Source organism: Thermobia domestica, chromosome 18, assembly GCF_964235325.1.
Source record: "Thermobia domestica chromosome 18, izTheDome1.hap1.1, whole genome shotgun sequence".
In the NCBI taxonomy this organism is placed as follows: domain Eukaryota; kingdom Metazoa; phylum Arthropoda; class Insecta; order Zygentoma; family Lepismatidae; genus Thermobia; species Thermobia domestica.
Window position 1 is genome coordinate 138,371,720 of NC_137471.1, and position 19,680 is coordinate 138,391,399.

Genomic DNA, 19,680 nt, shown 5'->3' on the forward strand with positions numbered 1-19,680 from the left:
AAACTAAAAATTCTCCAGACATATCGGAACAACAAGCCACTTCCGCTTTCATTGGTAACAAGGACTGTGATTGGTCAATAGGCGCAATATTAATACCAGAATTAAAGAATACATTAAAAAAAAAAAAGTCACAAGAAGAGAGTATGTCGGGATTCTTTACTCATAAATATAAACCGACTCTAAATCTGGATTCTGGCAATTTTGATAAAATTTGGCTACCTACCTTTGATGTGTACTTTAGTTCTGCCAACAGTGACGTAGCATAGACACCAACTGCCTTATGCAGAGTCGTTTTGACGAATGATTAGCGTCATACTAAAGGCCTGACTACTACAGGAAACATGTTAGTCGAACTCTTTAGTATTGCACTAATCACGCGTCAGAACGACTCTGCGTAAGACCCTACACTTCTTTCAAACTCAACTCTCTTCCACTGTGCTCTGTTTGATATATATCCTTTGTCAGAAAAGTTCCACGTTTTTTCTTTCTTTCTGAGTTTTCAATACTAAAAAGGAACAAATGTTGTTTGTATGTTACCTGGTATGTGTTCCTACTTTATGATCTTGGCTATGTTTCCGCGCAAACTTACTAGGGGAGGGCTGTGCTTATCAACACACTGTTCGGGTTGTTGTCGCAGTAGTTAAGGTGACACAATGGATGCTGACTGTGAGCAAAAAGTGAACAATAAGTTCTGCGTTAAGCTCGGGGAAACCCCTATTGAAACGTGGGACATAATTAAACCACCATATGCAAGCGTGGAGTCGTGTTTTCGAGTGGCACAAAAAATTTCGTGAAGGCAGAGATTCAGTGCAAGACGATACCAGAGCTGGTCGCCCATCTACAGCACATACCAATGCAAACGTGGAGCGTATAAGGCAGTTATTGCAAGAAGACCGTCGTGTAACTGTGCGTACGATATCACAAGAACTGAATTTGAATCGTGATATGTATCGTAAGATTTTATGCAAAGATTTAGGGAAACGGAAACTTAATGCAAAAATTGTCTCTTACTCACTAACAGACGAACAGAAAGAGGAAAGACGAAGAATCTGTTGAACTATTGGACAGAGCCAGACGTGATCTCACATTTGTGTCAAAGATTATTGCAGAGGATGAAAGTTCGTGCTACCAGTATGACCCTCACACGAAGCGTCAAAGTGCTGAATGGCGGAGTCATGGATCACCAGCCTCGAAAAAAGTCAAACGACAACCTTCGAGAACAAAGACAATGTTGATCGCATTCTTAAATAGTAAAGGATTGGTTCACCATGAATATGTTCCTTCAGGTCAAACAGTGAACCAAACTCTTTACATCGAAGTCTTGAAACGTTTGCGACAAGCAATTCGACGTCCCCGCCCTGATTTGTGGCATTCTCAGGACTGATTTCTACTTCATGACAATGCAAGGCCCCATACTGCTTTATCTGTTAACGAGTATCTGACTAGACATTCTGTTATTGCCATCCCATATCCGCCCCTCTCACCTTGTGATTTTTTCTAGTTTCCGCGAGTGAAAAGATGCCTGAACGGAAAGCTCCATCACGATATCGGAGACATCCAACGGGCTGTGACAAATGAGCTTACAAGCATAGCAGTTGAAGATTTCCCTGCTTGCTTCCAAGACCTCCAGAAACGTTGGCAATTGTGTATAGATAGTCAAGAAGACTACTTCGATAGGAGCTAGGATCATTACTTGATAAGTGCAATATTTCACTTTTTTACGACCTGTGTCCTGGAACTTTTCTGACAAAAGTTATATATATATAACGTTAATTAGGTGGCATGTATTCCTGTTTCCATACCATATTTCTTTTATCCGTTTTTATCCTTGTTATCTCATCACTAAAGACGGAACTAGCTTTCTATTCCGATACATCTAGAGAATAGTTCGTTTTCCCACGGGAGGATATATTAGTAAGTAACCAATGTTTGGTTCATTCAACACTGCTAGCACTGCAGTGGTCGCGTGGTTTAGTCCGACAATAGTCCCTCCACTTAAAATGTATTAAATTTTTATACAGTTAACGTTTATTGTGTATGAATTCCATGTCAATGGATTATTTAACAACTTTTAAATGAAATAGAATCTATTAAGGTAACAAAAATAATAAATTGTCATAACAACAGAATTTACTGAAAGGGTAAAAAACCCGTCTGGAGAACTATTGTCGTCCACACGGCCACTCCAGTGTTAAATCATCCTCTCATCCGCCCACATAATTTTAATTTTATTGATTTTAAGTGCTTAAAATGTATTAAAACTATAAATAACTGAATAACGAAAATGTCTCTTGTTGTTCAATTATAACAGGAATAAGTTTTCCTATTTCAATTAAATATTAATGGTGTTAATAACAAAATTTCAAGCAGTTAAGGCTTATTCTACAAGACAAATAAACGTAGATTTCCACTTAAAAAAAAAAAAATCATCCCTACTCAAAGAATCAGGTTCACACTGAGGTCTTTTGTACTATTTCATGATTATTAAATTAACTAGTGAAATACTTTGTCCTGAAGCTCGTCCATTATTATTTCAGATCATGGGACAGCATTTATTGTGATTCGAGTTCCCTAGTAAGTAGAACTTTTGAAAGCGTAGTATACTGATTGGCGATTTGAGCTATTTTGATCATCTGAGGATTTAAATAAATAAAGCTCAACAAAGAAATCTAAAAATGTTATTTACATTAGTAACAATGATGTCGCTAACAAGACTGATTTCTGTTTTCTAATTAGTTTCAATTCACCAGCGGTTAATATCTGCCGAAGCATTAAAACTATGTTCAGAAACTGAAGGGCTACTGGTTTGATTCTAAGCAATGTAAGCTTGTGGGAGATTTTTCTCTTTCCCCGCTTGATCTATTTTCTTTCACCAAGTCTTTCTGTGGTCATACGTACATTTGATTTTGGGTGCGCATTGTAAGTTTTCTTTTTGTTTAATGTAAAATGAATAAAAACATTCAATAATATGTATCAATAAATTTATCACTAATTTATCTAAGATTCAAAATCAGCGACCTAGGAATCTTGATTTTCCTTGAAATCCAATTATTTTTACTTTAAAACCCCTATATTGGATTCTGCATTTTATGTTTTCCAAAAGTGATATGACATTCAAAATCAGAAACCTCGGCAATCTCCCAATATCAATTTGTATTGAAATCAAATTATTTTTCATTATGTCTGTCATATTATATCCGCCATTTTGTTTTTGTTTTTGCAATTTTTTTGATTACATTTTATTTCTTAAATTTTGTATATTTTTTAATTTTTAGAATTTTAAAAAATACGAAAAATTGTAATTAAGCAAAAATTTATTGGTTTCAATAAGAAGTTCAAGGAAACTGAAGCCTGTATCTGTCAGAAAATTCCGATCAATAAAGAAAATAACAGCTGTATTTTTTATATCGAGTGGAATTCTGGAGCGTGTCGTTTTGGACACACAAAAGACAATTACGGCTAAGTGCCTCCCTAAAGTCATAGAATCTATGAAGAACCACAAACAAATTGAAGAATGGACACTTGGTTCTTCCATCATGATAATGCTCCAGCTCACCGCGCAAAAGCCTGCACCGAATATCTGACCACTACAGAACTGAAATTTCTTAAGCACCCTCTTTACAGACCAGATCTTGCGCCCTGCGACTTTGCACTGTTCCCGTATGTGAAAATGAAGCTGAATGGGATGCTGTTTTCCAGTGATGAGGATCTTCTGTGGGCATGGGACAAAGAGTGCACCTCACTCCCTAGTGAAACTCGACAGATCTGCTTTAACGATTGGTTTCGGAGGATGGAGAGGTTATTGAATGTGATGAAAATTATTTTGAAAAAATAAATAAACCTGTATCGCAATATAAGTATGCTTGTACGTTATAAATAAATCTAGTCAAACTGTATCTAGTGTTTTTCTTTTACGTTTGTTGCAACATCGAAAATATGAAAAAATTGGACTCACTGCCAAAGAGAGATTCGAACCACAGCTCGGGATTTGTTTAACCCTTTCAACTACGATTTATTTTCTGAATTTCCTGCCCCTATCTACCATTTATTTTTCTTTGTATTTTTTAAATGGAAATTATATAACTTTCAAATTATCTATATAGTAACCCTGCGTGATGCTACAATAGTTTAAATTTTATGACGAGTGTAACTCGTCATTGTGCGATTTGGCACCGGGAGGCCACGACGAGCTAGACTCGTCATTTCAGTACAAGGGATTAAGATATACTGAAAGCAAATTTAAACCTATGAACGAATGTATCACAGGCTTACACGTTACATGTTAAAGCCCTTAAAAAAAAGAAAAGAGTTCCAACTAGTGTTTATTATATATACTAAAATTATAAATATATATATAAACTAAAATTATTCATTACTATAAAAGCTGATGCACCGATAACAAACCAAGTGAACAGATTTTACTCTTTTATTAGAAATCAAATTTACGTCTATGTCAGTCGATAAAATTATACGAAGGACGTTTCGAAAGTAAGTTTCGTCATTTGTTTTGAACGAAAAGTGGTACACTAGGTGAAACAAACAATGGCCATAAGAAACCATAACCTGTTGCTGGTTCAACGACGGAAGGAGCGTCAGCGGAGGTTGAATGACTCATGCGCAGAGCGCCGAAGAAGAGAGAGTAGCAGAAGACCGGTGTGCCCAGGTTATTCGAGTACAAATCACGATGGCAGACAGACGTGTGCTGACAACGTGATCACCAATGGAAGTGCGTGCTATTATCCGATATAAATGGGCACGTGAGACTGGTATATCCGTCATCTATGAACGCCTACAGACTGTAAATGATGAAGAGGTCATGTCTCGTCAAATGGTTTGTCGCTGGTGTTGCATGTTCAATGAAGGAAGGAAGAGTGTGGAGGATAAAGGTGAAAATGGGCGTCCCTCCACATCCACGAATGAAAACAACATTACTGGAATAAAGGACATGATGTAAGCGGACAAGCGCATAACGGTATCAGACGTGGCGTCCACACTGCGTATTGGTCGCGCTCAGGCCTATCATATGTTCCATTATGTGTTGGGTTACCGAAAAATATTTGAAAGATGAGTCCCGAGAAACCTGACCCCGGATCACTTGATGAGGTACACACGAGAGGGAAGTGAGTTCCTGTTCAGAATCATCACAGGCGATGAGACATAGGTACACCACTTTATCCCAGAAACCAGGCCGCCTCAATGACGTGGAAGCATCCCAGTTCACCAGTGAGGAAAAAATTCAAAGTGTTATCTTCCACAGGAAAGATTATGGTCACAGTGTTCTGGGACGCGAAAAGTGTGATTCTCCTTGATTTCTTCCACGAACTGACGATCAATGCGGCACGCTACTGTGACATCCTCACGAAACTCAGGTTTGCCTTTCGACCAAAGAGACCGAGGCTCTTGAGTGAAGGTGTTCTCTTGGATGACAACACAAAACCTCACACAAGATTAGATTCGTCGCTTCGGATGGGAGAGATGGGATCATCCTGCCAACATCCCCGATCTTGCCCTATCGGGCTTCCACCTGTTTGCATTGAAAGCCGCACTCATGGGACGTCATTTCTAAAGCAATGCTGAGGTAGAGTAGGTTGTGTGACAATTCATTGCGTCGCAGGACACGGAGTTTTACTAGAGTGGTTTCTTCAAACTGATTACACGCTACGACAAATGCCTCAATGCCGGTGGCGATTATGTCGAGAAATAGTGCAAGGTGTATAGTTCATGATGTTATGGTGTATTTGGTTTGGCAATAGTTTCCGTGTGAAAAAAATGACGAAACTTACTTTTAGAACATCTCTCGTACATGTTTCAAATAACAGAAAACAACCAGAAACGGAAGGAAGGAATTTTCTTTCTACAGAAAAAGTTAATTGAAAGAAACCTTACTCCCTAATGTTTCTGGTTCGTTATTAATACCGACAAACTGCAAAATATAACGTAGCTATTACTCACTATGAATTCAACTTACCTGTATCATTGTATTACTGCAGACGGAATTTTCGTTATCTCCAATACTTTCCTGTTCGGACAATTCTCCTCGAGGAGGCATCCGCTCATCAGTCTGAATGTCTTTCACAGTAGCTTCTGGCGAAGAGTCACTTTCCTGTTCGTTATCTGATCCACGTAGAACTGGCAAATTGGGGGCGAGGACTTCTAAAAGATCCGGGTTTTCTAACAGTTGCGAAGGGATTATAATGTGAATACCATCTATTTCGATAATATTTAAAGGCCCGCTGGAATTTAAATCGATAATTTTGGGTTCACTTTCTGATGTTTCCTGTCTTTCATCCGTTTTCTTATTGACTTCTTGTGAGGACTGTTCATGATCAAACAAGTCTGACGTAATATATTCAGGATCAGGCGTACTTTCTTGTGTCACAGGAACAGGCAGTTGCAGATTGAGATCTGAAATACTTTCGGCAAGATCTCCAGCTTCATTTGAAACGTTATCGTCAACCTCATCTTCAACCTCATGAGAGTTTTCTCCCTCCTTCAAATTTAAATCTGTGCGTACCCTTAACGACGGCTCTTCTTTTACCGAATTCGCTTTATCCGCCGAAATTTTACGCGTGGTTCCCTTTATTTCCTCATTATCAGCCACGCAATCATCATCTTCCCCTAAGTCCGTCTCGCAAGGAGTTTCTCTATCAGATGATGGATCAGCGGAATGACTACTATTACCGCAGTTTCCTTCGGAAAGCAAGTCAGCATTCTCCGAGTCCGGAAAATCTGTTTGGAACGCTGATGATATGTTAGTACATGGCTCTTCAACCCTCAATTCGTTACTACATGAAACAGCCTTAACAGAAGTATCACGTTTATTAGGCTCACTAGTAACTGATACTGGTGCTGCGTTATTTGCTGCAAGTACTGGACTTGACACATTAGAAGTAGCTGTTCGTACGACTTGCGATGAAGAAACAGGGACAAAAAGAGGAATTGAATTAGTGTTTGCTTGTACAGTTGGAAGGTATAGTTGACGCATAAGCTCATCATTTCCTTGAGCACTATTCGGCTGCATAACATATGGCGAATATACCATCTGCATAATAGAGTTTGTGGGACATCCATAAGGGACACTTCCATACGGAGATGGAGGTACAACGGCGGGAACTGTAACCATATGGGGGAAAATTGTTGTGCCATTGTTTAAGAACTGTTGATATGTCAATGTTGTCACATTATTACCCACTGGAAATTGATTTCCATTTGTTTGTTCAACTTGAGTCGATGTTTCGCCTCCAATGCTTTGCTCCTTGGACGAAGAAGACACATTTAAAGCAGCACCAGAACCAGCAGTACTACCTGCACACCGCACTAAAGCCTCGATCACCTGATCTTTGGGATGTGTGTTCAGATGACTTTGTAATGTTATTCCCTCCCTTAAGTATAGGGTACACACAGGGCACTGTACTTCCTCTTTTCGAAGCATTGTTGGTGCTGCTTATGTCTGCAATGAAAAATACATATACCAAATTACTATCATTCATCTTACAATTTAAATTCGATTTTCACTTACTAGCAAATATTATTATACGTGATATACAAATACCTATACATTTAAGCAGTTTAATTTTAGACCATAAAAGCTGTACACAAGCACATTCAGAGACTGAATTTAACTTTCTAATTTTTCTGATGCTTCTTTGTTTGGGATTTAGCACCCTTTCCCAGTAGTAGCACCGTATGAAATGTGGATCGATGCAAGGGATCCGGACATGCTTAACAAGGGACATGCGCACCAGTGATTCAAACAATAGTTTTAGACGTGGTGTGCCAGTGGCAGAGCGCTCACTCTAGTAAGCAAGGTTTCTGGTTCGACGTCAAGTGAACCTTGTGGTAGACAAACTTCGTGTGCGTGAGTTCTCTCGGAGTTCTCCCGTTTCCTCCCACTTCCTTCATTTCACTATTTCATTCGCTACTATCATCACCGTGTCCCTTACCCTTGGTGCATAATTGTTGAACCACACACAGATACAAAAAATACATAAATAAATAAAAAGAAATAAAAAATTCTGCGCTCTAAAATGAAATTGCTAATCTTAAACCACAAGGGAGTTGCAAACAAAAGCTACGGTGTATTTTGACCCATGGTAAGTTAAAACTAATGAAGTATTTATAACCGAGTGATTTACAAGTAGTAAGCTGAAAATTTGATCGAGTCCAACTAAAAGGAATAAATAAATAAATAAATAATTTTCAATATGATAATTCTAGTAAAAGATGCAGATAATTACGTGTTACCTGCTTTTAATTTTTAAAATTTTCCGTTATGAAAGGGGTTCAAATAATTTACTATAAAATGAAGGTGATGGAATATTTTCATATCTATACTCATTAATAGCATTTAGGAATTGGCTTACTGTAACTCACTTGAAAAGAAAAGAAAGAAAAAAAAAACGGTTGAACAGCACGTTGAGGTAGTGTTCTATTTCTCGCTACGATACAAGGGCATAAGAAGAATCCTATCGTAATTGAACGTAAGATCAACAGTGAAGAAATAAATTGTTAAATTTTCACAACACAAGCTCTACAACAAGACTCTTCAATATGAAATTATTTCCTTCCAGAAGCTAAATCAGACAATAAAAGTACTCCTTGTAACGGCTAATACAGTGAAAGCTAAAACCAAACTGACGTCAAGCGGAAACCTGTGCTTAGAGGGAAAAAAAAAAAAAAAAAAAAACTGTGGGTTCGCGGTTGGCTGCGACAACTACCATTCGGAACAGCCTCTTGTAACAATCACAATCCGATGCGAGTTGCACAACTTCAACATCTGCAGTTGGGTTACATTTCCCAAACGGCTGATTCCCGCTAAAAACACTTTATCGCAAAAACAGTGTCGAGAATACGGGTTATATGTACAAATTCTCTTTTACCTCACTGCCAAATGTCGTGTTTATGTAAGATGGACGCCCAAAGATACTTATGCTCCGAACTATTTCCTCCCAATTGTGAAATATATCGGCAGTTCTGTAATGCTGGGAGTCGCAACGTCCTAGTATTTTGTGGGTCCTATAATTACTGCTAGATATAAAGACCTTTACGGTAACCAAGTGCAAATTTTGATTCCTACTAATGATGCCATTTTCCACGATGAAAATTTCACCCTCCTGACGGTTTATCGCTGCAGAAACAAAAGCTCGTAATTGGATTCTATCTTCCGCCCAAACAATTCATTTACGATGTTGTTACCTACCTCCCATAGATATTACTTTATATGATTTCCCCACCTTCTTAGTACGCTCAAAGTCTTTCCCACCCGATACCACCGATACTCCACACTCTATATACGCGACCATACGTCGCATGCAAACGATTTACCATGCTCTTTTTAATGGTCTTGATCTCACTGTATGTATGTATTATTAAGTATTCTGCGTTTACGCAGGTCCCGGGACTAATGAGGATTTTTCTTTTTTCAATTTTAGAATAGATTTCAGCTTGAAAATGTTTCTTCCACGTTTCTCGATCTTCAGTTTCCTCTTTTAACTCCCAATATTTTCTTCTAGTTTTCAAATCATCGATCAGTTGTGTTCTTCTTCTTGCTACCCCTCCCTTTCTTTCTATCTTTCCTTCTATGGCGGTGTGAAGAAGACAATTTCTTCGCAAGATGTGTCCAATCCAATTGGCCTTCCTACGAAGGCTTGTGGCTGAAAGTGTCCTCTTCTCTCCTATCGGTTTTAAAACATCTTCGTTTGTTGCTCTCTCTGTCTATTTTATCTTCTCCATTTTCCTTTAACACCACATTTCGAAGTTCTCTATTAAAATATTTCTTCTCTAGCTTCCGTAATGTCAAGTCTCTGAACCATACAGACCAATGCTCCACATAAAGCACTTAAAACTTCTTCTTAGGTTCAACATTGAGCCTGCTAATTAAGAGTGACCTTTTCTTGTTGAATGCTTCTTTAGCTATGGCAATTCCTGACTTGATCTCTTTGGTGTAGTAAGCGTCTCTCGTCAAAATACTTCCTAGATATTTGAAATGATCGACCTCTTCAAGTTCTCTTTGTTCTACTGTGATCCGTAAGGGCGTGTTTCCACGGGATATTCTCATTACTTTCGACTTTTCGATGTTAATTTCCATTCCATACAATTTTTCAGTGTCAACTATTTTGTCAATCATCTCCTGTAGTCCTCCTTCGGATTTAGCTATTATAATCGTATCATCTGCATACCTGATCATCTTAATGATCTGCCCTCCAATCTTGAAATCTCCAATTCCCATTATGGTACGGAATATGACAGGAAAAACGGACTGTTACACCTTTCGTTTTTCCGTTTGGTAGGTCACATGCTTCTAACTTCTATTCGTTCATTTTTTAACACTAGCACTTGATATTGTTGGTCATCAATATGCTTAGCACAGGATTCACACTAAGATTCTCGTATTGATTTCCCTAACTAAATAAGTAAATTTTTTCCCTGCTTGCGAAACCGTGAGCACTTATTATCATTTATATTTAGGTTAGATTTTTTTTTTTTTTTTTTTTTAATCAGCCTTCATTAGCTCCAAAGCTGTTCATTTTATTTTTCAAATGCAGTATAAGCTTACTTTCTTGATGTAAATCCTGTATTTGGAATACAATAAAACACTAGTGCCAAACAACAATTACACATCAATGGCATCTCTAATATCTCGCATTTTGAACACATTCATAAAAAAGTAAACGAACATCTTAATTTGGGTCCTTTTAAAGTTTAACCTCCCGACGCTCCTCAAGCTTCTCTTCTTTCTAAATTCTTTGATAAATTTCGGAAACTTAATTTCTCTTGCCATAAACTTGTTACTTCTTTCGCGATTTTCTTTATAGTGCTTTCCTTCCTTTGCTGGATGCTCCAACAAATAGATAGCACTAAAAATACACGATCCATTCAATAAATAACCGGAAGAGTTGTATAAAAAATACAAAACTTCGACAAAGTTTATGCTTCTTTGCTATTTTTTTGGTGGTGTCCTAGAGCTATATTATCAGATGGGCCTCGTGAATCAGTGAAGCAGCATTCTTGCAGTTTTGCACCAACATGGAACATCGGAGTGTCATTGAATTTCTGTTAGCTGGAGGACTGAAACCAATCGAAATTCACCGTCGGATGGTAGTGCAATATTAACGTGTGCTACAAATTTCAAACTGAAATAACTTAGTACCTTAAAAACTTTTATGGTTGGGGGGAGAGCGTAGTTCATCAGAAATTTGTAACACCGTGTATTAAGACAACTCAAGAATAAATCTTACGAATTTCTTAGGATAAGAAATAACAGAAATCAATTTCTTATGGATATTTTCGACATCATATCACAAGCTATCAGGACTGATTATAAGAATCTACTAAATAGTAATGACACAGAAAATTAACCATTATGACTATCCCACATCGTAAATAGATGTAATACTCACTGGCTAATTCGGGTCTGATGATCTCCTATCGATGTCTTTTCACTATCCGATCTTAATTCCAACTCCCCAGTTCACTCTCCGTACTCAACCAGTAAAACCCTTTTCCAGGATTCTGACGCTTCCTTGTTGTAGCGTAGAACTTAGCTCAGGTCTCCTTACGAAATGCCTTACTTTGTTATTTCCTTATAGGAAAACTTCATATAACTGTGGTGTGATGCCTACGTTATCTGTTTTTATTTCCTTAAATAAATAGTTCGATTATCGCTTCCTTATTTTACAATGGCCAAAATAAATTTCCAAAAAACATGTTTGAATTTTGGGTACTTTACAATATGGTGAAAGTTGTCTGAAATGAACATTAGTGTCAGTTCATGACGTACTAATGTTCAAGAAAGTGTGTACGAGGTGGGTTCCAAAACATCTGACATCAGAAATGAAAGAAAGGCGCATGGATGTGTGAAGGGAACTTTTTGAACTTATCTGGCCACTCGTACATTTATGTTCGGCTCAAACAACTTTCACCATATTGTACTACCATTCGACGTTGAGTTTCGATTGGTTTCAACCCTTCAGATAACAGAAATCTAATGACATTCCGATGTTCCATGTTGGTGCAAACCTGCAAAGGTGCCGCCATTTTGCTTCACTGATTCCAAGCATCCTGTTCGCGAGGCAGGCGTGCCAGGTCCATCTGATAATAGTTCTAGGACACCATCAAAAATAACAAAGATGCACAACTTCGTCAAAGTTTTGCATTTTTTATACAACTTTTCCGCTTATTTATTGAATGGACCTTGTAGACTGGATTTGAGCGTTACCTTGCTGTTGTTTCTCAGTGATTATTCTTCTAGTGGAACAGTTGCTGTTTTCGTGTAAGATTCTTGAGATTATTCGTCCAAATCTCGTTGGAGAACTTTTCTTATGAGACACCACAATTAACCCTTTAATGAGCAAGCATTGATAGCATTACCATTAAACTATTTAGTTTGCTTTTATGGTTGAACCATATCTTCCTGATCATAATTTCGTAATTTTTAAAGTATATTTGTACTTTGGTTACAAAATACAGGGTGTTTAATTCAAAGCAACATTGCCATAAAATAAGTCTTATGTGTAGCTACTGAGCAGCATTGCTCTACTGCGGTAAAATATCATAAGAATACTCTCAGTAATTATCAACAGTTTCGTTGAAATATTTTACTACAGAACAAGAAACCACAAATAAAAAATTAAAAAAAAAAGAAATTTCACGGAACGTAGGAGATAAGCTTAAAATTAGAAGTATCTAAAGAAGTGACTCGCAAATCGTGTATATGAATATTGTATGAAAGCAATAATGTCAATTAAATGATCACTGAATTCATGCGGATAACGAAAATATAATGCAATGTTGCTTGAGAGCAACACTGCCATTAAAGGGTTAAAAATGATAAAATAGTCATGTCCCACTCGACGCGAAAGTATATACAGCTACACAACAACGTCATAAAATTAATCAACAGCGCTCACACAACGCGATACATAACTCCAGAGTTCTATGTTCCACTGTCTCTGAACGCGGCATACACACGTCGTCTATGCAATAAAGTTCTTTCCTGCCTATTGCTAGCGTTGCTTACCAGCATCTTCCAATATCAATTCTCTAACTTGTCTGTCAACAAGACGGAATTATGAATCGCAACAGAGATCTTTTACAAAAACAATTAGCGTTGCTTAACAAGGAAGCTTACACACTCAAAAACAATGGTTGTTTCTTAAAGCTCCATCATAAAGTTTTAGGAACATCCAGAACGTTCTAGAAAGCTCAAGAAAGTCACAGTTACTTCTATTTGCATAACAGTATTGCATTATACACATTATATAATATCTACAGAGATTTCAGAAATTTCATTGATTTAAAAAAAGAAAAAAAAAACTTTTGAGCAAAAACTCCACGATTTATGATACAGGAAATAAATAATTTTACAAAAAGCTAATAAGTCATAACTCTAACGTCATACTTCAATGACCGGTCGGCGTAAAATACAAACACTAACGTACTCAGGATAATCTTATTATATATATATATATATATTCCAGCTATTGCTTCTGGCACTTTATTTGGAATTATCTTTGCGCCATATGGTTCCATGTCATGTAACATAATTGTCGGCTATACCTAGTCTTACCATAAATACTGTCCCAACTTTTGAGGGTGGCTGTACTTCCGCCCGTACAAGCGAGCGACGTCAAGAGCGGTATCATGAAGTGTGAGTCATTGCTAGATGAGCAGAGGAAGTGTAAAATTGTCAGTTGTACGTGTTCAAGATGGAACGGGGCAAGTACGAAAATCGTGGAGCCGTGATAGCGTTGAACAAGGTAGGCAAATCACCAGGGAAATTTTCAAAACCCTACAGAAGCTGCAAATTACAAGAAAGAAAAAAAAAAACGTTTACCGCACGTTCAGCGCTTTGTTGAGACCAGAACTTTGACAGATCGCCCACGGCAAGAAAGATGACGCACATTACGAACTCCAGAACTTGTGAAAGCTGTGGTGCAACGTGTCCGACGAAATCCAGTTAGGAAACAGTTACTTATAGCTTGTGAGCTAAAGATGAAAATATCTATGTCTCGCATGTTAAACAGTGACTTCGGACTCCATGCTTACAAACAACGCGAAGGACATCTGCTGACAAATGAACTGTAACGCCAGACTCCTAAAAACAAAGCGCTTACTTAAACCTTACGCAGCGAATGGGCATCGTCGAATCCTTTTCACTGATGAGAAGATTTTCAGATTTTCAGTGCTAAGATGATTTGCAATGCGCAAAATGATAGGATATATGCCACATCCTCTAGAAGCTGGTGTAAAGGCTCTAAGTGGGGGTCAGCATTCTGCCTCAGTCATGATGTGGTGGGGTGAGAGTTACGAGAGCACAACGGAGCTCCATTTCTGTGGAAAGGGGATCAAAACGTCAGCCAAAGTGTACCAGCAGATAGTGCTTGGGAGAACTAGCAACAGCTTCCAGCACGACTCAGCCCCAATATACGAGGCACTGACAACGCAGCAGTGGCTGGAGGCAAACGTTCCAGACTTAATTTTCACTTCTGCAAGTCCAAATCTAAACCCCTTGGACTATAAATTGTGCTCCAAGCTTCAGGAGATAGCTTGCAAGAAGAGGCATCCCAATATTGAAAGTTTAAAGCGGTCTCTTCGGAAAGCAACTGTAGATTTTTCAGTTGATGTGTTGCGTAATGTAATTGATGAGCAGTCACACAGACTTAAGGACTGCGTGCATGCTAATGGCGGTCATTTTGAATAATTTGTGATTTTGGATTTTGGTTCATAATGTATGCATGTAACTCATGGTATTAAACTATCTCTAATCATTTTGTGTCAATGTGCTTAAAACTTTGAGGCAGTATTTATGGTAAGACAGGAAGACTGTATAGTTTTGTTCTGCAAGGTTGGTAACGTTGCGTCCGCAAAACAGTCAGTGTTCGGACTGGTGATGCTGTAAGACTAGCACGAAAACTGTGAAGTATTACATTTTGCTAACAAGCGATAACTCGGTTTCGTAGGAAACTGTCTTAATGAGTATTAGAAAAGAGCTCTTCAATTACGTAATACTTTTCGTTATGTTACTTTTACACGTAAATCAGTCTCTTTACTGAAAAATTACCAGTAGCTAAAAGCAATACGACGTGTTATCCAGATTTTTCTCGAAAACTTTATCATTTGCTGATCAATCGTAGTAGAGTCCTGTAACAACAGATGCCAGATTCGCGTATCTTATGAGAAGGGCTAGGATTTTTGGTGAAGTATTGAAATTGGTGGGTGGAAAAGTAAGAAAGAAAAACAGTTATCGCTGGAAATTTGGTGGAATGAAAAATTTATTAATTATACTACATTGCAAACATAATTTTAATATTTTTGTTCCAAATTCTACACGTCTAGATATTTGATCACTTGAAAAATATGTCCTTAGTTGATCATTTACAAAATGTAAATAAATATCACAAATGACCTTCGATTTTTTGACATTTCAATAAAAATGTACTGAATTTGACAACATTAATCATCTCTATGTTAGAAAACAGCTGACGTTCTCGGTTTGCTGGAAGTATTTTATATTGCGAGAAGGAGTGAAAGATTTTGTTCTAGCACTGACTCAAACTCTTTTGTTTTACCAAATATAATTTGTGATTTTACTCACTTTAGGCGGGAGCAGAAATATTTAAGTTTCAGCATGTTTTTAAATTATCACGTTATTAGTTATACATTCTTCACAATCTGAGAGAGGCCGCAGAACTTTTTTCATTTCATGTTTTAACGTCGAGAATTTACAAATCACAAACGGTTGGAGATAAAAGGATGAAAGAAAAACTGAGATAGGAAATCACAGAGGCTGTGTGAATCATTTCAGTGTGAATTCTGCCACATTCAACTAAAACGTCCAATTGTTGTAAATCACTAACATTTGGAGCTAAAAATGATAAACAAAAAGGAAGATAGGAAAATGTCACAAGGGGTATCGAATGGATTTGATCTGATTTTAAGTTTAGCGTCCCGTTCGGTAGCGAGCCTTTATAAGATGTGGACATAAGAGTTTAACGTGGGATCCGAACTACACGAACGTATCGAATGGAGTGCTATGTTTGTTCTACAGGCCCCCATATCAGAGGACCACGAAGACATGCACAATTTTTAAACGGTTCAGCAATAATGTGATACATCACACGAATCGAAGACCAAACATAGAGAGATTTTTTTGTGTGTATGTGGGATACCATTTACGAAATAGCCCCTAATGAATTCTGAATTCTCTCGTAAACGGTGTCACCAGCGAAAGCTTCTTCCTATAAAAGTTGCTTGGTTTTCCCATCAATAATGGATCAAATATATCTTACTGTTTAAAATTTTGCGGTAGCACCCGATGTCCTCTAATAGGATACATTATGGACCAAGCAAGACGCATAATTAAGATGCCTTTTACATTTCCCTATCTGACTATTTGTTTTTTCCTTTTATCACCAGCCATTAGTGATTTACAACCATTTGACGTTTCATTTCAAAATATATATATATATATATATATATATATATATATATATATATATATATATATATATATATATATATATATATATATATATATATATATATATATATCCCACTGAGAACCCTGTAATGTAAATAAAAAACGTACATTAAATTTTATATTTTTGTTGTAAATGTAATATTTTGCATCTGAAAAGAAAAACAGCCACACTCATTTCCTAGAAAGCCAGAAACAAAAGGTACAAACATGAGTGAAAGTATTAAAGCAAAGCACGAAAATAGAAATACATAGACATGAAAACCAGAGCTGATGCGTATATAAGCTTTCTTGAACGTAAACAAAGGATCACACTTTTCGGTCTCGTCCTGTTGAGACAATCAACCAACCATTAAGTCTTCACTCATCTAGCGAGAATCGATAGAAGCCTCGAACGAGCATAAATGACTCATTCGTTTTCAAAAGGCTATATTTTCAACAGTATTACACGTACGCACATGAAAGATATATGAAAAGAGCCACAAAGTCATCAAGTTTGTATTGTGTAGTCCACGTGGCAGCACGAGGTGGAGGGCACAAGACGGGGCAGCCACTGATTAGGACATCCCGCATCGCTGGATTGAGCGTATTTGTGAGAATGACCTAGTTTTGTTCCCCTGGCCTCCCTGATCTCCTGATTTAATACCCTGCGGCTCCTTCATGTGGGGGTACGTTAAGGATCTTGTTTATGTACTCCTACTATCGCAATCCTTAGTTGAGCTCAAAGAACACATCAGTGCTGCAGCGCAGACAATTGACAGGACTATGCTATAAAATGTATAGAATGAGTTTGAGCATCGTCTGAACGTGTGTCGTGTCACTAAAGGGGCACATATTGTACATCTGTAGAGGGTATATAAACTTGATGAGTTTGTGGTTCTTCACATATATATCTTTCATGTGTGTACATGTAATACTTTTGAAACTACAGCCTATTCAAAATGAATGAATCATTTATGCTAACCCCTGTATTATAAGTGTTATCTCAACTTATTGTTAAAAATAAATTAAAGAAGTTTTAGAATGCGGAGGTTTTCCGCTGACAGAAGTATTCTCATTTCCTGATTTCAAAACGCCATAAGTTTCATGTTTACATTTTATGTTGTTATCATAAAATGTCATTAATCTGAACAATGTAAATTGAATTGGTTTCCTTGTATTTGCTCATTAAAAGATGTATCTAAATTTATTTGTTCCATCGTGAAATTCTTAGATAGCCTACTTATATATTCATCAAAACGTTCTTCCCTTATCTTCATTTATCTTATCATGTTAACCACGATTTAATCAAATTTTATTTTAATTATCGAAACAACCCTCCTTTATTGATTTAGTGGTTAGCGCGTGCCTTTGGTTCGAGTAGTCCCGGGTTCAATCACAGCTTGGAAGCGCACTGACATTTGAACGCATTACAGTGGCTTGGATTTCACCTTAGATTGTAGTTCCACGTTTCATATAGCCTCGCGGCTAGAAAGGGACGCTAAACTTCAATAAATAAACGGAAACGAACACTGAACACCAGAAAAGCACGGAATCAATCACTAGAATAAAAGAAATTAAGATCTTGAAGAAGTCTTTATCGACTAGCGAATAAAAAATTGTTGAAAATTACAGTATGCAGCAAAACAAGCAGTACTGAAATTCGAATACGGATGGCGCGCAGGTGCGATGTAAAATGAGCTGTGAGCGCCACATGTGATCTTTTGCTGTGATCTTATGCTCACTTTCTTGCTGTTCTAAGTTTTGTTTTCTTCTGTCTGTATTCTCACGATAGTTCTTATGTGCTTCTTTGTAGTACATTAACATTTCTTCAGTGATATTAACTTCATTTACATTTTTACCCACTCCTTAGTTGCGTGTGGACTAGCGTGGTGGTAAGAAGTTGGAATCAAGATAATGTTGCTCAATTCAGAGGAGGTGTTTATTATGATATGTCGCACAATATCTTCGTTCATACAGTATGGGGCAGCGTCTCACTGCAGGAGATAAGCGCGCACGTCTACTGTATTGCTCTGAAGCTATGGCATATGAACATGAAGATTTCATTATCAACATATGGTTCAGTGATGAAAACCATGTCTATCTTGATCGCTACATCAACCGAAAGTTGATAATTGACCCATTCTTGCCTGATTTGCGCCGTTTTTACCGCACCAAAGATCTGTCGTTACAACAACAATGGACGCAGCAAGACGGAGCTACAGCCCACACTTAAAGTGATTCACTTGCTCTTCTGCCACAAGAATTTGGACACCCCTTGATTTCCCGTGGAACGGATTTTCCATATTCTTCCCACTCCCCTGATTTCACAGTTCCAAATGCCTACATATTGAGTATGCTGAAGGAAGCAATTTTCTGAATAGATAACATCCCTACCACTATACCGGACTTAAGAGAGACGATTCGGTTATTTGTTTTGTCGTTCCAGCAACCTCTGTTTATTAATATGTTCATTGATCTACAGGACAGCTATGAAGAACATGTGTGACGTAATGGTCAACATTTTAAACACATGATATACAAGCGCAATTCCTCTTAAATTTGCAATATATGCAGGCCTCCCAGTAGGACATTGAAAAAAAAATCTAGGTCAGTTTGGTTTATACAATAGAATATTATGCTTTGAAGCACATAAAAAATATATATATAAATGTATTGTAAGAAAAGGCCACCCTAAATCCCAATGGGCAACTGGAAACAAGATTTAGATTAATACAGAATAAGAGTAAATTTAAAATTCTACTCTTTAAGCTTAGTAGACCTGCTGTATTGTTTTGAAGAAAAAAAAACTAACTGAAATAAATGACTTGATTGACTGATTAAAAGAGAAATTCTTGTGGACTGAGTTGTCCATGTCTTTTCCTCGATCGACCACTATTATACTTATATATTTTTACATTTTAAAGGTACAATAATGAATTGTAAAACACTAGCGTACGTGTTACTTTTGCAACACCTTTGTTGTGGCATGTTTAAGTCTTTTGGTTCCAGCCTCAATCAGGGCTTGTGCAGCTGACACGTCATCCATGAGTCAATGCTTTATTGTTTTCTGAAGCCGAATGTTTACCCCTGAAATTAATTTTTTAGTTTCACGCACTTCAACACACACGTTTTCTTCCACTCCTTTTTTGTCACTCATTTTTTGTATTTTTTGCTGTGATCTTATGCTCACTTTCTTGCTGTTCTAAGTTTTGTTTTCTTCT

At 37.4% G+C, this 19,680-nt stretch overlaps 1 protein-coding gene across 1 annotated transcript in view; it reads right to left on the minus strand.

Annotated features, from left to right (window-relative positions):
* Positions 1-19,680, minus strand: part of LOC145675023 (uncharacterized) — a 56,674-nt gene that overhangs the window by 20,325 nt on the left and 16,669 nt on the right. Inside the window, exon 3 of the mRNA XM_081745389.1 lies at positions 5,969-7,450. Coding sequence (XP_081601515.1) covers positions 5,969-7,432 — 1,464 coding nt within the window. The 5' untranslated portion in view covers positions 7,433-7,450. The remainder of the gene's footprint in view (positions 1-5,968; positions 7,451-19,680) is intronic.